We start from the raw sequence: 24,462 nt of genomic DNA on the forward strand, positions 1-24,462 counted from the left end.
TTAAAAATTGAAATGTGATAAATTTTGTGGGACGGACGGAAACGGGGGATACTATATATTTGAAATAGCTCGTAAATTAGTATAATACATAAAGTAATAGAGAAGAGAAGAATGATAGTTAACATTAGGTTATAATACTCCATCTGTCATATAGAAATATCTCATATTTCTTTTTTGGTCCGTCTCATAGAAATAGTGCATATTCATTTATGATAACTTTTTCTCCTTCTCTTTTACTTTAACATTATAGACCTCACCATCCACCATACAATTTCAATATTTTTTCTGTTCTCTTACTTTACCAATTACACATTAAAACCCATGTCAGCCCTAAATGACCTATTTTATGGGACGGGAGAAGTAGTATAAATTGTAAATAAATTGATATATATATATATATATATATAGGGTTTTGATCTATGCAAAACTAGATTTAAATACAGAAACGCAGAACAATATCATAATTAGGTCACTTTTAGGTCATAATTAGGTAATTTTTAGGTCATGATAACAAAGCATGACCTAAAACGATCTTAGCATGACATTAAACCCAAATATTATAATATGACCTAAAATTACTTAATTATGACCTTCCGTGTTTTTGGTTAATTATTGACCATTAGATCATCTAATTGTAGGGCCAAGATTTGGTCTGCATTTCTGGATTTAAACACATACTTATTTTGATCATCTCCCTATATATATATATATATATATATATATATATAAATTATGAGTTAGAAACAACTTTTTACAACCCTAAATGGCCTATTTTTATGGAATAGGGGAAGTAGTATAAATTGTAAATAAATTGATATATATGGATTATGAGTTAGAAATAACTTTTTAAAATTATTCATATTTTTATGGCAATGAAAATGAAATTTGTACAATACTGTATTTTTTATTATGAAAAGTGCAAACTTTTTTTTGTTCAAGCAGCATAGAGCTATAGTCAGCTATAGGAGTAGGGTTGTAGGAGGGGAGAGGGGGCTAGGCGGCGGTGGCGGTGTGAGTGGGTGGGAAGTAGGAAGTGAAGTGCTGAACACGTTCCAATTGATAATTATATTAAGAGGGAATATCATTTTTTGTCCACGTACTTTGCCAAAGTATTATTTTAGATCCGTGAACTTTGAAAATATCATTTTAGGTCCGTGACCTTTGAATTAGTATCATTTGAGGTACTTTTTACTATTTCCAAGTTTTTTTAGACGAAAATACCATCAATACCTTAAAGTGTATATATTTTTAATAAATTTATCATATACTCATAATTTTTTATAAATATCTTTACAATATATTTTTGACAAATTTTCTAAATATAATTTGACCTTAAATATTATCACTTAATTTTATGACATGCAAGTAAAATTGCTTCTTCAATTTTTATATTATTTTTTAAAAAATTGAATAAAGAACTTTTCTTTAATAATAAAAAATTGAATAAAGATCTTTTCTTGCATGTCACAAAATTAAATGATAATATTGAAGGTCAAATTATATTTAGAAAATTTGTCAAAAATATATTGTAAAGATATTTATAAAAAGATCTTTATTCAATTTTTTTTTATTAAAGAAAGTTCTTTATTCAATTTTTAAAAAAAATTAATATAAAAAATTGAAGAAGCAATTTTACTTGCATGTCACAAAATTAAGTGATAATATTTAAGGCCAAATTATATTTAGAAAATTTGTCAAAAATATATTGTAAATATATTTATAAAAAAATATGAATATATGATAAATTTATTAAAAATATATACACTTTAAGGTATTGAGGGTATTTTCGTCCAAAAAAACTTGAAAATAGTAAAAATTACCTCAAATGATACTAACTCAAAGTTCACGGACCTAAAATGATATTTTCAAAGTTCACGGACCTAAAATGATACTTTGGCAAAGTTCGTGGACAAAAAATGATGTTCCCTCTTATATTAAAGCATCCACAATGGTGGACAATCATCCTCATTCGACGATCATCCGCCCATTGCAGAGGAAAGGACGATCGGGCGGACAAGTCGGGCAACTGAAATTTCGGTCTCGATCGAAGTCTCTCCCGACCCTCGTTCTCCGATCGTCCGCCAATTGCAGGACCGGGGACGAGGACGATATCGACGCGTTTTCCTTTTATTTTTTTTCAATCTATAAATACACCTCATTTTGACTCATTTCTCTCACAACTCTCACACAATATTCAACGAGTATCTTCACGTCGGGGTTACAACTGGGCGGGAGTGTCTCGTGAAATTTTGCGAGGGCGTGGTGGACGCCTTCGGCGCCACATATTTGTGCAAGCCAACTGCGTTGATTCCCAGGTCCTGATGGAGATGCATGAGAGGGTGCACGACTTTCCTGGAATGCTAGGGAGCATAGATTGTATGCATTGGGAGTGAAAGAATTGTCCGACATCGTGGAGATGCCAATTCACCAGTGGGTATAAGGGTACCCACCCGACGATGATCCTTCAAGCCATCGTTGACCATCATTAAGTAATGTATGCTTTGCTTGTTCTTTAATTTAATATTTATTTTTGTTATTTAGAATATGTGAAAATATTAAAAAATAATAATATTAAAAATTAAATGAAAAATGGGTAATTGATAGGGCGGATACTAGGACGGAACCATTACAGAATGAAGGGTCGGACTAAGAGCATCATTAACCCTGGCCCGGATCTAGGCCACAAGTCCCCTCCACGTCATCATTCCCCTAAATTTGAGTCTTAGGCCACAACTCATCTAACCCTGCAGGCCCCATCCCAGGCCTCAACTATTAAATTGCATTATTCACAACTTCAACCTATTTTACTCGTAAAATAGAATACGTTGAACAATTCAAACCGGAAAAATTCATTGTTCAGTCGAAAAAAAGAAAATTGCAAATCCTAGACAAAGAAAATTAAAAATCCTAGAAAATGAAAATTAAAAATCCTAGAAAATAAAAATACAAGTCATAACAATAAAAATAAAAAACTACTTCTTCATTTGTGCGCGAAGGCAGGCGATCATCTCATGGTGCAACTCGAGATCGAACTCTGACATTGTCGAGGTATCCCTCGCTGTCAACTCCGTCAGCTGGCTCATCCGCCAGGTAATACTCATCTCCGACATAGAGTCGGATATCTTATCCAGAGAATGATTGGGCGGCGGTGGCGGCATAGCGGAGTAGCTAGCAGTTGCCTTCCCCTTCGCTTTCCTCTTTGCCGTCTTTGTTCCCATCGGACTGCTTTGAGTGCTAGGGGATGAGAGGAAGACGTCGTCGTCTGCCACGTTGAGGTCGATTGGCGGACCTCCTTCGCTCAAAAAGTAGTTTCCGGCGGCGGAAACTTTGGTTCTCTTCGGCGCCCCACTTGGCGCCGGTTCTGCCCCACCGGTGTATTTCGGGCTCTTTTCGACAAGCTTCCAAACGTCGAAGTACTTGAACTGCTTCTTCCCGTTAGAGAAGAACTCCGCCCTGGCTTCTCCACGAGGTCCATCTCGCTGTGCTCGCTCGGCCACATTCAGAGTACATTGGTCCACTTGCCATTCCACTTGTTCATCTCCTTCTGGACCCGACCCCAATGCTTGCATAGCTTCACGTAGCTACGCTCGAACGACCCTCTAGGACGACCCGTGTTGTACTTCTCCGCAATCCGCTGCCAGAACACTTTGCCGCTCTGCTGGTTGCCGATGATAGGATCTTCGGAGACGTCGACGAAGTTTTTGGCCAGCCACAATGTCTCCTGCGGACTATACTTCTTCGGCCCCTCATCATCCGCAACCTTGCCCTTGCCCCTCCCTTCAGCGGGCTCCATATCACTGATTCCGTACTCATTAGTGCTAAATGGCAATGTTGTCTCCATGTTGGTAGCCACCCCCGGACTAGGCGTCGCATCCAGGTTGGGTGATGGCGGCACGTATCAATTGTTGGCGTGGACGAACTCGTTCATCTGGCGTTCATCGCTGTTAAACCACTCCATAGAAGCTGAAAATATTGTAATACAAGAGGATTGAAATGGACAAAGTGTGGAAGAATGGTGCACAAATGGAGTATATATAGGTAAATAAACGAAAAAAAATAAATGGAGGGGACTTGCGGCCTGGCCCGGAAGACATCCAACGTCGGGCCGGGACTCAGCGCGTGCGGCACGGGCACGCGTAACGCCAGGCCGGGACGGACCCCAGGCGTGGCCCCGGGACGCAATTGCGTCACTGGGACCGTCCCAGGCCGCAAATGATGGTGGTTTAACGCGTGGGCCGCGGGCCGGGACCCACTCGAGTTAATGGTGCTCTAAGAAATGCTAATGTGCGGACGCTACAGTGACCATTATAAATACTTATAGCCAAACGTTGCAAGACAAACATTAAGATTAATGGCATGCAAATAATAAAAATTCTTGAAATGTCCTAACTTTTTAACTTTATGGTTTAAATTGATCAATTTTGAAGTTTTCTAACTTTTCCACTATCAAATACTAATTTTAAGCAAATTAAAGGAAAATAATTTAAAGACAAGAGAGTGGGCAGTTGATCGGCTTCATGAGATTGTAGTAAATTTTTTAATATTAATATATTTAATTTAATTTTATTACTCTATATAAAGACATTAAAGTTTTACGAGATTTTATCAAATGAAATCTATATGAAAGCGACTTTCTTATGAAGTGAAATGACATATCCTCAATCCTTGAATTATTCTTATTTATTTAAATTCTTAATTTGTCTTCTTAAAATATTATTATCATTATCGTTTTAAAATACTTAAATAAATGGATAGCTTGTATCGACATAAGTTTTTAGACGAGAAGGGAGGGAATATAATCCTTTTTTCCTCCGTCTTGTACTACTTGCACTTATTTCCTTTCTGGGCGTCCCAAGTTATTTGCACTCTTTCCATTTTTAGTAACAATTTATACCTACAGCCGTAATTGTTGACTTTGTCTATCACTCATTCCTTAATCTTCGTGCCCAAAAAGAAATGTGCGAGTAGTGCGGGACGGAGGGAGTAATATATTGTTTCGTAAACGGTTTAAACTGTATTAGTTTTTGCAAACCTAACATTTTCTTTTCAAAAAACAACGGGCTAGATTAGTATAGTACATTATAACACGGCGCTTAATTTGGTTATAATATCAATCAATCGCCTCAAAACAATTAATTAGTAGTACATCACCCCTAACTCAATTTGGTCATTTAATTAGCTAATTAATACAATATAGTATTTCGTGGTCAATTCTCTGCATTAATTACTAATAAATCGAAGCCAAGCGTTCAAAACTATATATATTTATTTGTACTAACAATAGTTGGCCTAATATGATTACACTATACAAAGAAATGCACGTTTTTTATTAAGCACTAAACCAAACTCGAATAATAAAATATTGAGCTTGTGGCCCTTGTGCCAACCATTGATTTCGTGGAACGTATAATAATGAATTCTTTGAACACTTAAGACATGAATACTAAATATTGTTAACACTTGAAGAATAAGAAATGGTATACTCCTATATTTGTTTTATTTAGCACTAACCAATTAATTAAAAATGTTCTTCTGAGAAAAAGGTAAAGTGAAGTGAACGGTGGGGCGGGAAAGGGTGGTTGGTGTATGAAATCATAACACATTGCTTACAAATTTATCTACTCCATAATTTGTACTTATATTTTTGGAGATTTAAAGTTTAACAATCATCATTTGTACATCTATTAAAACATCCCGTTACATTTATAGTATTTGATATATTTATAAATTAATCATATATACGACTTTTCAAAAATCAATCATATTACTAATTAATGGGCTATTCTCCCGTGATCAGTTCTGCCTAATCACAGTTAAGTATATTATTTAATTAATTCTGGATAATTTTAATAAGCTTTAATCGATTTATCTCAGGTAAGAATTCGTTATGAAAGACAGCTCCCATAACTTCGTGATTTTTTTACTAGAAATATAATAATGCTTCGTCTCTTCGTAAATAAGACTTCATGTAATATTTGATGGGCACAAATTTAAGAAAATAATGGCTATACATAAAAACTAGTTTTAAGAATATTGCAAAATTGATAAACTAAGAAAGATATTGAAAGAAAAAATGATTGATACGTATTAAAATATATCTTATTCAAGAGAAATTTATTATAAATAAATAAAACTAATTTTGTTTGAAAAAAAAAGAGAAAAATATGACTATTTTCTGTGGACGGTGTAATATTCTTAAAAAAAACTCATTATGTTCGAAAAATGTTACTCCTTCTGAAAATAAAAAGTGTTTATAAGATTGAAACATAGATTAGCGTGTGATTTTATATTAAAATAATACTGATGTATTTTTCAAATGACTAAATAGAATAAGGGTAACTATTAAAGGATCTCCTACTCCATTCTTACTCCAATACTCATAATACAATAAAATAATATTATAAAATTCATCATCACTTATATATTTATAATATTATTTTATTGTATTATGAGTATTGGAGTAGGAATGGAGTATGAGTGTTGGAGTAGGAGATCCTTGTATTATCTACCACTAATATTTATAGACAGATGGCCGGTAAATTAATATATGTAGCAGTAGCACAAACACTATACTAAGTTGCACACTCAACCAATAACATAAAAATTAAAAACTCTCCACGAATCTAGAATCAATCTTGATTGCTTGGACATAACAGTCAAAGACTCTCACGTATAGTAATTTATTCGATTCTAATATAAAAAAAACAATTGCTACGTAAGTTCATCTAGTAACTCTATTATTTAATCCTAAATGCAAAGTAAATGATATATGTAACTGAAATCTCACGTGGAGTATAAATTAAATGACACACGTAACTGAAAATTTTGGCAAAATTCTCGTTTAGGTGATTTTTTAAAAAAAATCCTGAAATGGAAACCATTTTTGTATAATACGAAATAGAAATATGTCCATCCCAATAGCATCTTTCATTTACAATTTGGTCACGCCAATTCTAATAATGTGTAAATCATCGCCTTTCTCTTTAAACACGAAATTAACATTTGCATTTTTCTCTGTTGCATCTTCAATAATGGGGTATTTTCTTTTATAATGAAAAAGATAGTACTCTCATTTATGATTTAAGAAAACCGAGATAAAAGAAATGGAGAAGAATAGGGGCCGGGCCGGGCCGGGCCCCTTTACGCCCACCCCATCTAGAAGCTCTTGACTAATTTCCGCAGCAAACAACATACAATCACACAAATCCCCATTTCTTCTCATTAAATCACAAAATTAACTCAATCATGACGTCACCATCAAAATCCCAACCGCACCTTTATCACAGCCGCAGGAATCGCTACGCCGAGGTGCAATCCGCGCCGATTCGTGCCATGGAAACCGACGATTCCGGCGCGATCTCGCCGCCTCTGTGGGGGAACAGGAGCCCTAGTCCGTCGCGCCCTCTTCTCTCGCCGGATTCGCGAGCTCAGGCGATCGCGAGAGGGCGGACGGAGCTCATGGAGATGGTGAGGCACATGCCGGAGTCGTCGTACGAGCTCTCGCTGAAGGATATAGTCGAGTACCATCACAGAGCGGAGAATCAAATCGAAGGCGGTTCGGATCGAGGAGGAGCGGCGGCGGCGGCGGGATTGAAGAAGGAAGAGAGCAGGAAAATTGAGCGGCGATTGAGCTTCGAGGATAAGGGGTTCTTTTTGAATATGGCGTTTCCGTTTGCGTTTATGTCTAAGAGAAGGAAGAAAGCTGTTGTTGCTGTTGGTGGTGGTAGTGGGAGAGTTTCGCCGAAGCCGGAGGGGTGGAAGGGCGGCGGTGAGAGGGACTGGTGGAAGAAGAAATTTACCGGATCGAGCGATAGTGATAGCAGCAGAACTAGTAATACCAGCACCGCCACCGCCACCACCACCACCAGCCGCGGCAGCAGTGATTCCGGTGGGAGGTATGTCAAATTTATTTTTTATGGTTTTTTCAATATTCAATTGTCTCAAAAATCATTCCACATTAACATCATTTTCTTAAAATTCAATTTACTCAGTTTTTTTCCTTAAATTTTCAAATCAGTTGGATGGTAGAGAAAAATATACGTATCAGTATTTTTAAAATTGTAGAATTGATCAGAATTTGACTCTACCGTGGTTTTTCTTTTAATTTGGTTATATATTACTCCATATATTTGGATATATTTTTGGCTCAAGAAGTTGGGTATGGTGTTTATTTGATTGATTATTCATTTATTTATTTTTCATTAGGGAATCATATACTATTTGAACTAAAATCGATTGATAAATGACTGTTAAAATGCAGGAGAAGAATTGGATTTACAACGGGTTGCTGCCAATTTTTTCAAGTGAGAAGAACCAAAAGTGCCTAATAAAGACAAAATGTTCCTTATTCTATTTCTGCTAACGCTCCATAGTAGTAATAAAATATTGGGGAAATCTTAGGGTATATTCTATGATTTTGCTGTTATTTCCATTACTACTATAATTATTTAAAGTTTTAATTGATTTTCCTTTGTATGTTTCTCCAATTGTGTACATGTTACCATCTTTTTTCCATTTTGTAACAAGCAATATATAGTAGTATATCAATTTGTTTTTTACATGTTGTAACATTTGGGACTGCATTTATTTGAGTCGATAAAGATTATATGGAAAATTTAAAATAGAATTAATGAGAAAATTTGTCTGAGGGGTTTTGTTACTAAGGTCGAGATTCTAGATGCGGTCTCAATTTCATTAATAACAGAAAAAAAGTTACTCCTTTTGTTCCAAATTAATTATTCACTTTGTCATTTTGTTCATCCCGCATTAATTGTTCATTTTCACTTTTGTAATGTAATTAAGTTTCACATTCCACTTATTCGTTTCACTCATATTTTATTATAAAATTAATACAATATATAAAGGTAGGACTAACTTTTTCAACTAACTTTCTTTTATATTTAAAACTCGTATCATAAGTCATAACCAAAGTGGACAATTATTAGGGGATGGAGGAAATATATTTCATTTCACATTGATAATGATCCAAAATTTATGCACATATACTAAGGAATGCAGATTTTGTGGTTATGTAATAAAAGGAGATCTCTTTTAAGACACCTTTCCAAAAGTCATTATAAAGGGTCAATCTAATATAAAATTTCGATTATTTAAAGTGGGATAGAGAAAGTAAATAATTTTGCAATCCCCAATGTTTTTGGATTATTCAAAATTCTCTACAAGAACACCTAACTTACGTGACCCAACTTAAACGAAAATGATCGATCTTAATTAATGTGACGTTAGAAAGATTGGTTCTTGATTAACAAATTTCACATCTTCGATATGACAGATATCCTTAGAAGATTTTGGGCTAATCAATTCAGTGATAACGATCGATATGACCTTTATTCTTACGTTAGTCAAGTTTACATAATTTATATGTATAGAAAATTGTTGAAAAAACCACATTGATCAATTTCTAGTTAATTCTTTAACTTTAAAAATGTATGATTATATCATGATTTTGGTAAATTTATTTTAAAAGTTCCATAATTTTGGATTTGGGGGGATTAATATATGATGTGGTAAATGGAAAATAGTATAGATGAATGTGCGACTATTTAAATAGCATTATTTAATACATGAAGTCAGCTATGTCTTTAATTTTACATATGCATATGTCACGTTAATAAATTCAGACATATAATATGCTGAAAATTTTCATCATAAGACATTTTAGAAAATACTATGATCAATCATTTTATAAAATTGTGAGATTTAACCATAAATTAACTAAATTTAATAGTAGTAGTTTTTTGGCCAATTTACCCAAATTTATATGTTGTGTATAAGCATATTAGTAATAGATAAAATGTGGGATTTAGTATTGCACATAAGGACTAAAAATACAGGTCGTAATGGGCCTTCAGTCACAGCCCAATTACGATTTCTGTTAATAACGGTTGAGTAATTTGATCACCAATCTATATTTTATACACAAAAAACTTGGAGAGCAACAAAATAGGAGTAGACAATTAAAATCGTGAAAGTCTAAATTGAGGCACTATTTTGTAAATGGAATCCGATCATCTTTCACGGTTTCACCTTTTTTTTATTGCCAATTCTCATGCTAGGTTGGAGTCTTGGAGGTTGTTCGTGATATCAATATTTGATTTGTAATTATTGGATTCCTCTACTAAACATCAAAATAATGTGTAATCCAACTTTATGAAAAAAATCATTCTAAGCAACCTAGAGATGCAACTTTATGAAAAAAATCTCACATACCATTATTAATCATAAATTGTTACTTTGCTATGCCATAGTAGATTAATGATATGCCACATAACTTCCGTGTGCACTTTATGTGAACGCTGCTCTGGTTCGATTCACTTTAGAGTTGTTTGTTTCGTTTTATATATTTAGTTTGATTCTAACATTAAAAAATATTAGTATTACATTTTAATTTTATAAAATTCATAAAAATCAAAGCTTGGTTTGTTCGTTTTCTCTATACTTCAAATAGACGAATAAAACAGATAGAGCTTTGATTTCTATCAATTTTATAAAGTTTAAAATGTCTAAAACATTTTTTAATGTATTAAAATCAAAGTAAATACTAATGAAAAAATCAATGCTAAAAGTGCATGAAACTCACATAGCATAGCATGCTCATTTCTTTACATAATACTATATCACTGTTGCTGTGTTGAAATTCTCTCTTCTATTAATCGAGTTACTCATGTACGGAGTATAAATTATAATCACCACCAACAAGACATTTCATGGCGAATGATAAAATATTTCAAGAATATTTCTCAATTTTTATTTCCGATGGGTCGACGATAACTTCTATACTGTAAAACTTATAATTCAAGCAAATAAGTAGTAATAAAACTAGATGTAAAAATAGATATTTAATGTCAGTCGAATAAAATAACAAAATAATATTTCTGTCGACAAATCGCAAATGTAAATGGAAGTGACCAAAAGTCGCTTTTTCACGTATCAGAAAGACTATTTTCATATGCACGCGTTTTCCACGTAGATTATTCGCCGGCTATCCAACTTAATTAAAAATAAAGTCAAAATTTTAGAATAATCCATGACCCTGATTAAAAAACACTACTACTATTAGATTGAACAAACTTTGGAAACTTATGAAATGTTGTAATCATCATTGACCAATAGTATAGTCCATTAATTATTAAATTGTTAATTGTTAAGGGGATAATAGTTAGGGTTGTCTTAGGGTTAGGTTAATTTCATAATCATTCTTTTAAAAAAAAAGGAAGCGTAACTGAGTTGATAGTTTTCTTTGTAGTTCCGATATTAAATAAAAAATTGATCATTTTGGCTTCAGTTCAAAGTAAGTGACTTTACTCGATTTTCCCAAATCTTACATTATTTTTCGTGGTTTGTTATTTGATTTTCTTGGACTTAATTAGACTGAAATCGACAATTAACTACATATCAATTATGATTCAAAAGTGTTAAATTGAAACCAAACCATATAATCTATAAGATGGTTTCGGTTCGAACCAAAACGTCAATTTCCGTTCGACTAGGGCTAACCAGACATCCATAGATCCCTAGAAATAGCCGAATAGGCAAAAATGGTCAAAGCGTGTTGCCCCTTTTTATTAACAATAAATCTATGTGACCAAATTTTGTACAATCAAAAAGTAGTTTATTTGAGAAACAAACTAGTTTATTTATGCATTTAATTAAAATATATGGACACAAATATAGTATTTGGAACGTGCATAATATAATGGTCATATATTAATGATTTGTGTATAATTTTTTTACTTTTTGGAATAATAAAATATAATTAATGCATACTTTAGTTCAAATTTGAAAAACAATAGAGATAATTCAAATATAAAAATAAAAAATGAGGCCGAAGACTAATAAAGTCTTTTTAACTTGTCTACTAACTATATTTGTTATTTTAATATATAATGAATACATCAAAATTACTAATATAGTCTTATTTTGGTTGTACAAAATTTGGTTGATTATCATCGCTCCTTTATTAAATAGATTAGCCAAATAGACCCTTATGCTGTGTAGAATTTTGATTTTTCTTTATGTTCAAAGTTTCATTAAATCTATTATATTAGCCGAATAGACCCTTATGTTGTGTAGAATTTTGATTTTTCTTTATGTTTAAAGGTTGAAACTTTGTCACACGCATTGCTCGATCCCACAAAACACGCACTGATAAATCATTTCTTCTCAGGCACAAGTCACAACACATCCTTCCCTCCTTCTCTAGACTAAATAAATTGCTAAAACACACACAACTAATCCATTTTGTTCTGTCCCTCTTTTGACTTGGGAGGACTTGAGGCTTCTAGCAGGTAAACCTCGAAAGATCCTTGCTTTTTTCATTTCTTGATTCATGTAGAGCTCCCACCTTCTTAATTTGATTCCTGATCCTCGTTGTTGCATATTTGAATTGTGTATTTTAGTAAGAAAGGTATGATCTTTGAGGTTTTCGTGCACTGTTTTCTCTGAATTTTGTGGCGCTGGTTGATTTTAAGATTTTGAGGTTTCTTTTCTTGTTGAGTGTTGTTTTACGTTGTTGAATTTGGCTTTTGGGGCTTTTGTTTGTCTGAATTTTAGTTATGCATTTTGTCCCAATTTCTTTCATGAAATGATTTTAGGTTAGGTGGGATAGAAGGATTTAGATATTGGCTCGCTGAAATGTTATGTTTCTGGTTATCCAATGCTTCTGCTGCTTAAGGTTTACTCCTTATAATTTGGATATAATTAGTTAATAATATGTGTGGTTGTTTTTCAAGTTTTGCTGCATTTTCTTTCTTTTATATATATCCATGTATTATGCTATGTGCTGATGCATCCATGATGTTCTTGATTGCCATTGGTAGCTTCTGATTGTTTGGGTTTTAAAGCTGAATTTTGTCATCCTTGATGAACTTTATCCAATATTTGCTTGCCATTTTTCTGTTGACATGTGATGATTTGATGACAGTGCTTTTAATTGATATTTCAGTTATCGGAACTACGTGTTAATACAAAATAGACAAAATATGGCGAATGCAGCAGCTGTTGCTGAGAGGGCTACTAGTGATTCACTGATTGGTCCAGATTGGGCAGTGAATATAGAGCTATGCGATTTAATAAACATGGATCCCGGGTATTTTTTCATTTAATTTAATGGGTGTCACTATTCGTTGAGTAATAATCTAGATGAGGTGTTAATTCATTTATTCTGATAAAGACGGATTCATTTGCAGGAGGCAAGCCAAGGATGCTTTGAAGATACTCAAGAAAAAATTGGGGAATAAAAGCCCTAAAATACAGCTCCTTGCGCTGTTTGTAAGTTGTCCGTCGTCGCTTATGCTGAAAATCATGAAAAATGGCATTTACTATTCTGAATTGCATTGATTGCTCCTAACTTTCTCGATTTTTTCCGCTAAATGTATGTTTAGTGCCTCCATGCAATTCCAACTAGATGAGATTTATCAGACCATATTGTTATTCCGTAATTATTTCATCAAATTTCTTCCATAATCAAAGTATTGCTAGATCATAGATAAAAGTGAAGTCTTTCTTCATCACTACCATGTAGCGATAGGAATCGCACCCCATGCAATTGGGAAGATATTTAGATATGAATATGGATTTCATTTACGTACGATAGTTGTCTTGGATCTATTAGTGCATGTGAATTGTAATACATGTTGCTGATTTTAGAAAAATACACACAATTTGAATGAAGCCCGTTATGATTCAGGTACTGGAGACTCTAAGCAAAAATTGTGGGGAACATGTGTTTCAACAGATTGCTGAGCGGGATATCTTACACGATATGGTCAAAATTGTTAGAAAGAAGGTACTGTACTCTTTTCCCCCTCATTTGGTGTCTCTGGATCCCTCCTCCCTTCCACACAACCTAATGGGCTTTTCATCTTTTTATGATTTACATTTGCAGCCAGATTTAAACGTGAGGGAGAAGATCCTGATTCTGATTGATACCTGGCAAGAGGCTTTAGGGGGTCCGGGAGGAAGGTTTCCCCAATATTTTACTGCTTACAACGAATTAAAGGTGCTTAGAAAAATTTAGGACCTGTCTGCTTCTTTCTAAGCCATATATATGTAACATGTAGACAAACTCTGTGCATGGTAGAGGAAATTAGGCTTACATATATATGATATTTCTCCTGCAGAAATACTCGAAAATCGACATGAACGTCTTGTTTGAGGGGTGGTGAGTTGTGTTTAAGCTATATGCTTGAAGGCTTTGGTAATTGTCTATTAACTACACTCTTCAAAAGTCATCCAACAGCATCTCTAGTTTTCTAGACATTGCACATTTTGACGTTGATACCTAACTTTTAGCAAGGGTCTAAAGCTACCAAACGGTCACTTCAGTATTCTCATAATTAAGTTACTTTAGCATTCGTTAATCTGTCCCTGGTAATATGTTTGTATGATTGTATCAGCTTTTTGAGTGCTGTGCTCTCAGCTTTGTCACTCTTGATTGAAGTTCTTCTAGTCTTAGCTATTTATTTATATTCTTCGTGTTTGGAATTTTGTAGTCTGCTGGAGTAGATTTCCCACCTCGAGAGGAAAATAGTGTTCCATTGTTCACTCCTCCTCAAACACATCCAATAGTTCAACCTACTTCTCCATATGAGGAAGTGGCTGTTCAAGCCTCTCTCGAATCCGATGCTTCTGGACTCAGGTACACACTTTTCATTTATTACTGAATTGATTTTGTCCATGATATCAGATCTTGCATGAGGGCCTGTTTTATTTGCATTCCAATAAATATTTCTTCAACTTCCATATGGTAGAATGTGCAGTTATGGTTGTGTATCTCATTAAAAGAGATGGGGTTGAATGATTGAATCAGCAATGCTTCTCTAGGTCTAGATATAATTGGCAATTTGGCACTATTTGTTTAAACAGAATCAACACCAATTTATGCCGTATATTTTTGGAACTTCTAACTCCTTCAACGAAGTGACCGAACATCAGTTATAGTATTCTTTTGTATGTCCTTGTTGACATGTCATTTATGCAGTTGAACTCGGGCAATTTGATTATAATGAGTCCAAATCTCAAAGTGACTGTAAAATATGGCACGCGCATACCTAGAAAATTATTTGTGCCTATCATTTTATTCTGCGGTCTGCGAAACTACACATCTTGAATTTGTACATCTTTTCTTTTTTCTTAGCTTGCCAGAGATGCAAAATGCGGAGGGAATTGCGGATGTTCTTATGGAAATGCTGACTGCCTTGGATCCGAATAATCCCCAGGTTGAACTTCTTATTCCAAATTATGTTATGTTATGACATCTTTATTGAAAATTGTTAATCTCTTGGTTTTGTTTGAAATAGTAATTCCAATATAACTATTAAATCAACATTGTACTTAAAGAGTATATATTGATACTTCAATAGTATATATCTACTTTACATACTTAAAATGTGCTCACAAATATGCTTTAAGGTATAGCAATCTGCTTTTATTTTTCGTTGTAAGATTATTCACTGAGGCTGTTTAACATAAATATTGTTATATTCATAGGGATTGAAGGATGAGATCATTGTCGACCTAATTGATCAGTGTCGTTCATACCAAAAGCGAGTCATGGTTCTTGTGAATAATACTGTGTAAGCGCATCTGACTCTTGATCTTTATTGGTCATCTTAAAGTAAATCAGCTCGGTATATTTACTATTGCCTTTCCAGAGACGAAGACCTTCTGTGCAAGGGCTTGGCTTTGAATGATAGCTTGCAGCGAGTTGTCAGTAGACATGATGACATTTCCAAAGGGATTCTAGGAGCTTCAGCGACGAGTATAGAAACTCCAGTCGCACCTCTTATGAATGTGAACCACGAAGATGAAGAGTTGGAAGATGATTTTGCACCGTTAGCGCGAAGGTAACATGTCTTCTTCTCTTTGATATGAATTCTTGTATATCATTTATGGTCAATCTCCTTGCCATTTTTGCTATCTAACCTGTATGTGTGAATCTAAAACAAATTTCTAGATCGTTGAGGGATACTTCACAAGGACTGGACAAGAAACCGACAGTTGTCAAGAACGACGTGAGCCCTTTTCTTCAACCTCAACCATCATCCAAGAACCCTGTTAGTTCAGATTCTTCTACGGTCGACTATCTCAGTGGTGACACCTATGAGGCAGAACGATCCTCCAGAGCATCGGGATCTGCAGGTACTCCGGTGCCAGCTCATTCAAGCAACAGCCAAAAGTTGACTCCTCCACAAAATCCGACAGTGTCCTCTCCCACCGATGATTTCATCAACCCCACTGCATCAATGTTTGCTCCAAAACCAGCGTATGACGAACCTACCCCTGCAAGCAAATCGGCCGACAGTTTGCCTTCAGCTCCTTGGGATGTTCCACCTGGCAACCTTCCACCTCCACCTTCCAGGTACAACCAGAGGCAACAGTTTTTTGAGCAAGGCCATACCCCTGGTAGTGGGCCATCTCATTCGAGTAGTGGATCGGGATCTTCTTATGACAGCTTAGTTGGGCAAACCCAGAATCTATCAATCAAACCACCAGCTCAATCTAAGCCAGAGAAAAGCGAAGACGCCCTCTTCAGAGATCTCGTTGATTTCGCTAAGGCCAAGTCGTCCTCACCCAAACCGAACCGGTCTTATTAGGGAAATACTCTGCACAGATTGCTTGCTGTCTGCATAGTGCACATTGCTATATTATGTTTGGACCTCTGTCTATGAGATTGTGCCTCTCTTTGTTTTTTGTATTTACCTTTGTTAATATACTTCAATTCGGCTTCTATTGTTCAACACTTAAAACATTTCTCCTTTTATTTTATTTTATTTTATTTTATTTTATTTTATTTTATTTTATTTTATTGAGGTTTGCATCTTTTACTATCAGTTTTCTTTATATAGCTGAAGTGTTGAAACACACACATGATTCCTGAACACTTTTGTGATGAAAAAGAGAAAATAATCTTCTTTGAACAAGAATTGACAGTCAAGAAATCATATGAATGAGTTACACAAAGAATCAAATTACTGCTGATATGAAACTCAACTCATCATCCAATTATGTGTTTTTGAAACCTCACTGGCTCAATCTTCGCCCTCACTCTCGTGCTCGTCTCCTTCTTCTCACAGCAGGAAGGTGACGAGTGCTTGAAAGATCGACTTTGGGCCCCCCCAAAACCCATGAGCACGTGACGTTTCCTTGCTCGCATACAAGTAGCCATTAATCATATCTACTCCTTTCCCCTGCAAAACATCACCAATTTTTCAGAGAAATATTTCCAAACCATTTTGAAGCTGTAATATTCACCTGAGCAGCGTTCTTCAATGGCCCCCAACACTCCATACGGTTATACTTGCTGGAGCTAGAATGGAAATACACTCTCACTAAAGCATCCATTAGTTGATGATGCTCTCTGAAAAACTCTGCATCTCCACACAAGACGGCTTCAAGAACCTGCAAAATTTCGATTTTGTCATCCGTTAAAGCAAGCAGCAACGCAGGAAGTTAAGCTAAGTAGCTACCAATGCCAATTCCTTGGAGAATATGAGGTATCTGAACTCTGCAGCCATGGCGGAGAACACATTTGGTCCACTGACATAGCAGTGAACATTGAGGAACAGTTGGCCATTCACATTCGTCCATTCAGCCACAACGTCATCTTTACAATACCAGCCTTTCAACTGCACCAAGTGCTCTATGCTTAGAGAGGTTGAACTAATAGAGCATCAAAGGAAGTAAGTAAGCATTACTTGATTGCGCGGGATTATGTTGGAAACGGTTAGCGTGAGATCAGCAGTGAAGTCGCAGTGGGAGAGAGTGTAGGTTCTTGGCACCACTCTGGTTTGGTTGCTCACTTGTTCTCCCTCAAACAAAACTTTCAGCTTTGATGCTTCAAATCTTGCTGGGGGGCCTAATAGCCTTGCAGCCTACATCATCACATTCACATACCTCTTATCAACCCAACAATAAACAAGTGTTTATTACTCCAATATTGAGGATTATCCTAAACACATAAACATAGGATAATCTTTTGTTCACTTAGATTGGAGCTTTGAAATATCCTGATTAAGGACCCTTGATTCACATATATATCCAATTGAAATGAAGATAAAAATATTCAATCACATACTCTATTAAGCACAAATCACAGAAAAAGAGATGCATTTCAAAATTTCAACACCAATTTTCTTAATTTTCTAACCCTAGATGCAGCCAAGGGAAGAACCTCAGCTGCAAATAAGCCTCAACTATCATCATGCTCATTTCATATTACCTCAATTAAACAGAGAGAGAGAGAGAGAGAGAGAGAGAGACCTGGAAGACAAGAGAATTGTAAGATGGGGTTGTGTGAGTAGGCAATGAGTGTGGGGGGGAATTAGTACTGATTTTGCAGTTATGAATATAGCAAGGTGAGAATGCAGCAGCCATGGAATGCATTACTCATTCTCTTTTTTGCATCACTTGTTTCTCATTTCCACCAATCTTCCTCCTCTCTCAATTTGTGCTGTCAGTTGTAAGTTGTAACTGTGTGCGCTTTGTGAAAATCTAGAGAGAGAGAGAGAGAGTAGTTGTGGACAAGCTGATCACACATTGGTAAGAAATTGGAGCGGCAAGAATGAGGGTGATGTGGGACCTACAAAATCCAAGCCTCACCAATTGTATCGCTTCCTTTTCAACTCACACCCCCTAATTTACACGTCTACATGTTTGTGTAATTTTATATAGCAAAGATTAAAACAAATTTTAATTTGTTTAATAGTTTGAACTTTAATGCCAAGTATCTAGACACTCATAGGGAGTATTTTTTGAATATATCAGGGGTAGAGTAGCGATTAATTTTGAAATAAATGTTTTATTTTATAAAATTGACTTAGGTACTGATTATTAATGTGGGCTGAGGCTGAATGGACTTAATTGGGCCATGACCGCATTGGGCCAAACCCAGCTTTTGACCCATTTGCAAATAGCAATATTTAATCTCATCATTTAAAAAAAAAGATGTAACTGAATTAAGTTGTGTTTTATCATCATTATCAGGATATTTTGTTTAAAATTTGAACCTTTTGGGCATACTCTACAAACAGACCATTTGCAAAGAGGATGAATCTAGATATCTTCTTTCTACACATGGGAGTTCTAATGCACCATGTTTCATCTATACATCATCATTCATTTAAAAATACAATTGAATGCTATAAAGTATTAATAATAAATGGATGACATAATTTTTTTTTTGCTTCCCTTAAAATATGGGATGCCATGCCACAATCCTTTTGGCGTTTGACACAAAATGCATTATTTTGCCAAAAGTGATACTTATAAAGATACACCCCCGTGTGCAATTATAGTTTTGATTATTAAATGCCCAAAGTAATTAAATGAAATCACAATGACAAAAAATAATTAATCATAGAGCCCCACAAAATTTGAATATTAAACTCTGGACCACCACTTGGGGGAAAGGTGCATTTCTCCACCTTGATCCAACTCCTCATTGTCTACATTCAAACATGTATATATGTAGAGATTTTTTTTTTCAATTTTCAAAGCTCCTTAGGCTAGATTTTTTGTAATTGATCTATTTAAATCAGGGTATAAATCATCAACAATATTACAATACAACTATACAAGTCATATACAAACACATGTATCTAAAAAGAAGAGCTTCACTCTTAATTAATAGTCTTGGTTGATCACTAAAATCGATATTTTTTCTATAATAGTAGATAAAAATCAAGGCTTCCCTTTACTAAATGTCATGGCTTTCCATCAAATATAAAAAATTTAGGCTTTGACAATATGTAAGAGACATTACCCACTGTCACCAATTTTCTTTATTTGTGCATATAAATTTATCCCGTAGTGCTAAAAAGGAGTGGACAAAGAGTTTCACATTCTACTCTTTTGAACTGGGCTTTGTCTCCCTATTCTATTGCCTACCTATTATTCTAAACCCTTCTCTCCTCATGTTTGCATGATTGGATTTCAAGAATCAAAAACAATTTTTATTTCTTGCTTTTAAAAACTTACACTCCTACTACTAGTATTATAAACTCACTTTTCTTATTTTGCAACCAATCAAGATTTCAACGCTAAAACAACGGTAGGAAGCCGTTGTATCACACTAAAGTAACTAGTATTTCAGTTGTTGGATTAGAATTTATATTAAGGAATATGAAATAGAAGGGAGATAATGTGAAACAAAATCAAAGGGAGTACAACAAATGAAACTATTTAATCTAGTTTTCAAACTTATTTAATTTGCAGCATGAATTGTATATACACATTCTATTATTCATAAATTTGTAAAACCAATTTTTTATGATAAAATTCAGCATGGAGCTGCATAATTGAATGCCATGTACAACAATCAATCAAACAAAAGCACACACATTCCTGAGTGGAACTAGTGATTGTTTTTTCTTCACTTTGACAAATCTGTGTCCCCAGTTAAAAGAATGACTAATTCCTACCACAGTGGGGTCATGTGTAGTTGAATCATTCCTCAACAAATGCTGCATAAGTTGGTGTCTGCTTGGATAAGATAAGAAAGAAAAAAGGCATCAAACACATAATTCCTTAACAAACTCAGCCATTATTCTATTACAACACTGTCTTCTTAGATTCCTCAACATGTCTGCTTATTCCTCTCATTAAAAAGGCTGATTCCTAACAAATTCTTCCACTACATTTCTCTCTCCCTTTGTGATTCATCATGTCTATTTCTTGGAGGCACAAGTGCTTGGTTCTGAGCTTGCTTGCTCTTGTTTTCATGTCTGAAGCCGCGAGAACGCCTAAGGCGTACAGCTGGGAGCAGATGCTGCCTAAGAAGCTCCACACGCCGTCCTCAGCTCCATCTAAGGGGACGAACTCTGTGTCCGCCTCTTCTACAGCTGTGGAGATGGACCAGAAGCAGCCTTATGATGGGAAAGTGTAGCTGTTGGCTCCCTCAACTTGTCTAACTATAGGCGGCTGCAACGTGCTAAAGGAGATAAATTGTATAGATTGAGTAAGATAGCATAACAGCAGACAGAAAAATATTTGGCTTCTTTTTGTTGATCCTATATATGAAGAGTGAAGAAAATGATAGTGTGTAAGTAGAGTGTGATTAATGTACGTAATTAGGTTCTAACATGGAAATTTAGGGGACAAGTGGTGTAAGTGTGGATTCTTTTTTCTCTTGTGAAATAAATACACAACTTTTTTATTCAGATCATTAGTCTGATTTTCTTGGCTTTGGAAACTTAATCAAAGAGGATATTCCAAGAGGCATAAAAGGATAGGCAAAGAGGTGAATTTGGCGCGAATCATCCGTTTGGAGAATTTATCAACGGCTGATCGGTCGAAAATCCATCGGTAATTAATGACGTCCGTTGGAAAATACATCGTAGAACTTCGTTTTTTGTAGTGAAGAATGATGAGGCAAAATATTTGGCAAAGTTTTCTTCACTAGGGGCTCATAACACTTTCCCTTATGATATAGTAGTAAAAATGTAACAAATTGATTGTCTAAAAAAGAAAAAGGCAATTATTGATTCTTACATAGTACTTAGTAGTAACTAATAAGTGATGCTTTAATAAAGTCAAATATTTGTCATTTCACTGTTTCAGTGATTAGAAATTTAGAATTACTTATGCAATTAATTAATGACACCCATTCAATTAATTTAGGTTTTAAAATTTAGCATAGCTAGTGCAGGAACATAGTTTGAGGTTTCATCAATATTGATTGGGAGATTATTATATGCTTATGCCTTGTGTAGTGTTGGGGTAATGGAGCAAGTAAAGAAATTAAGCGTAATGAATTTCGTAAACTGCATTAGCAGCAGCATTTCCATTTTATATTTCCTACGTGACAAGACTTCTATTTTATATTTTATAGCTTCTTTTTCCAACAGCATTTGGAATTTCAAATCATCTTAGTGCAAATTTCATATGATCTTAGTGCAATGGCCACCATTATATTTTCCCAGGACACCAAGGACAACTAACATTCATTTAGGGTCGGCCGAAAATGTCATGGCCGCCTCCCTCTCTGCTATTTTTTTCGAAGAAGAGGACGCCAAACGATGTCATTTTGGATTTTATAAAACTTACGTTGTGAAATTATAATTTTACACTTTACTAAAGTAAAAAAGAGAGCTCCCCTTCCTTGTTCACATTAGGCTGGAAACCATTACTATCTAATGAATTTATCCCATAATTAAGTTATGGATTCGCCACTGAACTGAACGTAGTAAAGACTTGGGTATTTTAGTTAGTGGAGGACTTAGACAAGGAACAGAATAACTGTTGAAAGTTGCATTTTCTCATCGCCATTATATTACAGCACCATGCACCATCGAGATCATTCCACGCAATACACACACACATATATATAGATAGCAAAAGTGCAGAGTGGTGGTATTGAGAAGATATGTCAGTTTCATGGAGGCAGAAAAGTGTGTGGTTTTGAGTATTATTGGTGTTATTTTGATGACAGAATCAAAATTAGGGAAACCATATAGTAGTAATTGGGAAGAAATGCTGGCGAAGAAGATTCCTCCGCCTTCATCTCCATCCAGAGCCACTAATTCCTTCGCTGCATCTCCTAACCCTAAATCAATGGAGATAATGATGGATCACAACCAATCGAAAACATGACGCCCCCGTATATATATATATATATTCCATTTTTAATTATTTCAGTAAATTGTTATTTGCTGTTGGGCTTTGATAGTACAATATATTTTTAGGCCCAACTTGATTTCTATAATGTCTAAGATTAAGATTTGCTATTTTGTCTGCTCTCTCATTGTAAATAACCAAATATATATTGCAAGTATCTGATTGATATGTAAGTTAAATCTTTAGCTTGACGTCGATCGCCTCTAAATATATCAATTTTGGGTAAAAAATTATTGGAAGTGGCCTTGGAATCGCCTCCAAACAGAGACACACACCGTTGCTCGTGACTAAATTTCACGGAAACCAGGTGCTCAGTAAAATTCCAGCACTTGTTTGCTCGGAAAGTCATGTAAAAACACGAACGATAGTGTGTTGTGATCGGAAATTACTATCGACAAGCGGATAAATAACAAGGGACAACAATACATTCTCTCACTTTTCAATTTATGAAACTAAGGGTTACAATAATACTACTTACTATTTAATTGGTAAAAGAAAACAGAACTATTCACGAGCTTTGAACTTACAACAAGTACCCCTAAACCATACAAACATCACACCAAGATTATCTTTAAAAAATAAAAGTCTATAAACACAAAATTATGAGAGCACACAAAATCCATGCAAAAACCTAACAAAAAAATCAGAGAAAAATGAAGCAATCCAAGGCAATATGAGGATTATCAATATCCTCCATCACAACATCTATTTCTTTACCTTCAATCTTACTACTAATATGCTCACGAAATCCATCAATTTTCCTCACTGAAGAATACACACGGCTCGTGCTCAATTCGGCCTTCGGAGCCCGAAAACTTTCCCTTCTCGGAACAGCCCCTCGAAAACTTTCCCTTTTCGGAGCCGCATTACACCCTCCGGACCCAGCCGGTTTCCCGTTATAACCGCTTTCCCGAAATGGAAAGATTCTGTTACCGTCGCCGTTGAATCTCCGGCTCGGAGAAGGCGACCGGATGCCTCTATTCGGCTCTTTTCTGAAGCTCTTCTGCCTCACCAGAGTCGGAGAAGCCGCACGCGCCCGCTTCTTAACCGCCGGCGCCGGCGACGGAGGGAGATTCCGAGACGGAATCTCGTTAGGAAATAACGGCGCCGTTTTCTGGACGTTAAGGCCGGCGATGGCGTGTGGATTTTCCTTGGCGCAAGACCTCAGGAATTCGTTCGAGAATGATCGGTCTTTCGATACACAGTTAGTCGAATAAGAAGACGAAGAAGAGGAAGACACCGAGGAAGCTGCTGTGGCAGCGGCGGAGCATGAAAATGACGAAAAAGAAGCTGTGGAAGAAATTGGGGAGAGAGGCTTGTGTGAGGGCATTATGGTAATTTCGGTAGGGGGAGGATCTCTTGAGATTGCGACCTTGTCTTGGACAACAACATCTTCTTCCTTGGATTTCTTCTTAGGTTTGCATTTGCTAATGCAAGAACCCATTTTTTGGTTGAGTTTTGAGGAATTTTTGAAGGGAATATGGAATTGGTAATGTTGTGTATTGTAAAGATATGTGGGAAATTTTGTTAAAGGGAAATTGAAAAAGGTGTTGGGTGGAATTTTGCTTTTTTTTGGTTGTGATACTTTTTCAGATTTTTGAAATTTGTTGCCGGGATGCAACGGTTATTTGGGTCGAAAATATTGCTAAGTAATGATGAATTACTTCATTCTTTATTAAGAAATGTAGAGCTACTTTTTTTTTTACCATTATTCTTTTTCTAGAATTTTGTACCGTTGTTCTTGTCCTAGTTCTTCATTTTTGAGTTCTTAGTTTATTTTTTTTTCTTGTTTAATTATGCTAGATGGTTTAGAGAAAGATAAGAACA

The 24,462-nt window shown here is 35.3% G+C and overlaps 4 protein-coding genes across 5 annotated transcripts; 2 read left to right on the forward strand and 2 right to left on the reverse strand.

Annotated features, from left to right (window-relative positions):
• The first annotated feature begins 7,043 nt into the window (after positions 1–7,043).
• On the forward strand, positions 7,044–8,568 carry LOC121765996. The gene is made up of 2 exons (XM_042162324.1): positions 7,044–7,895; positions 8,261–8,568. The coding sequence occupies exons 1-2, from the start codon at positions 7,246–7,248 to the stop codon at positions 8,325–8,327; spliced, it is 717 nt and encodes a 238-aa protein (XP_042018258.1). The 5' UTR covers positions 7,044–7,245; the 3' UTR covers positions 8,328–8,568.
• A 3,557-nt stretch (positions 8,569–12,125) lies between these two features.
• Positions 12,126–16,813, forward strand: LOC121785946 (TOM1-like protein 4). 2 transcript variants are annotated; one of them, XM_042184445.1, is made up of 10 exons: positions 12,126–12,308; positions 12,944–13,108; positions 13,209–13,290; positions 13,709–13,807; positions 13,907–14,020; positions 14,514–14,659; positions 15,158–15,239; positions 15,511–15,596; positions 15,675–15,866; positions 15,977–16,813. In XM_042184445.1, exons 2-10 carry the CDS (start codon positions 13,002–13,004, stop codon positions 16,614–16,616), a joined length of 1,548 nt encoding a protein of 515 aa, XP_042040379.1. In that variant the 5' UTR covers positions 12,126–12,308; positions 12,944–13,001; the 3' UTR covers positions 16,617–16,813. The 2 variants fall into 2 exon arrangements, with proteins under 2 accessions (XP_042040379.1, XP_042040373.1); XM_042184439.1 differs by having other exon boundaries at positions 12,965–13,108.
• A 96-nt stretch (positions 16,814–16,909) lies between these two features.
• Positions 16,910–18,546, reverse strand: LOC121785958 (magnesium dechelatase SGRL, chloroplastic-like). Its single transcript, XM_042184454.1, has 5 exons — positions 18,283–18,546; positions 17,718–17,894; positions 17,490–17,648; positions 17,275–17,421; positions 16,910–17,210 (listed from the first exon to the last, which is right to left on the reverse strand). The coding sequence occupies exons 1-5, from the start codon at positions 18,403–18,405 to the stop codon at positions 17,091–17,093; spliced, it is 726 nt and encodes a 241-aa protein (XP_042040388.1). The 5' UTR covers positions 18,406–18,546; the 3' UTR covers positions 16,910–17,090.
• Positions 18,547–23,051: 4,505 nt separating this feature from the next.
• Positions 23,052–24,215, reverse strand: LOC121770350. Its single transcript, XM_042167093.1, has one exon. It carries the CDS (start codon positions 24,077–24,079, stop codon positions 23,279–23,281), a length of 801 nt encoding a protein of 266 aa, XP_042023027.1. The 5' UTR covers positions 24,080–24,215; the 3' UTR covers positions 23,052–23,278.
• Positions 24,216–24,462: the final 247 nt, after the last annotated feature.

The sequence above is a fragment of the Salvia splendens genome, chromosome 2, assembly GCF_004379255.2.
Source record: "Salvia splendens isolate huo1 chromosome 2, SspV2, whole genome shotgun sequence".
In the NCBI taxonomy this organism is placed as follows: domain Eukaryota; kingdom Viridiplantae; phylum Streptophyta; class Magnoliopsida; order Lamiales; family Lamiaceae; genus Salvia; species Salvia splendens.

Coding starts and splice junctions, on each gene's coding strand:
- LOC121785958 (XM_042184454.1), bottom strand. CDS start 18,405: ATGCATTCCATGGCTGCTGCATTCTCACCTTGCTATATTCATAACTGC. Junction 17,649..17,717: donor ACATAATCCCGCGCAATCAA/GTAATGCTTACT, acceptor CACTTGGTGCAG/TTGAAAGGCTGGTATTGTAA. Junction 17,422..17,489: donor TCTCCAAGGAATTGGCATTG/GTAGCTACTTAG, acceptor GAAATTTTGCAG/GTTCTTGAAGCCGTCTTGTG.
- LOC121765996 (XM_042162324.1), top strand. CDS start 7,246: ATGACGTCACCATCAAAATCCCAACCGCACCTTTATCACAGCCGCAGG. Junction 7,896..8,260: donor AGCAGTGATTCCGGTGGGAG/GTATGTCAAATT, acceptor GTTAAAATGCAG/GAGAAGAATTGGATTTACAA.
- LOC121785946 (XM_042184445.1), top strand. CDS start 13,002: ATGGCGAATGCAGCAGCTGTTGCTGAGAGGGCTACTAGTGATTCACTG. Junction 13,109..13,208: donor TTAATAAACATGGATCCCGG/GTATTTTTTCAT, acceptor ATTCATTTGCAG/GAGGCAAGCCAAGGATGCTT. Junction 13,291..13,708: donor TACAGCTCCTTGCGCTGTTT/GTAAGTTGTCCG, acceptor GTTATGATTCAG/GTACTGGAGACTCTAAGCAA.
- LOC121770350 (XM_042167093.1), bottom strand. CDS start 24,079: ATGGGTTCTTGCATTAGCAAATGCAAACCTAAGAAGAAATCCAAGGAA.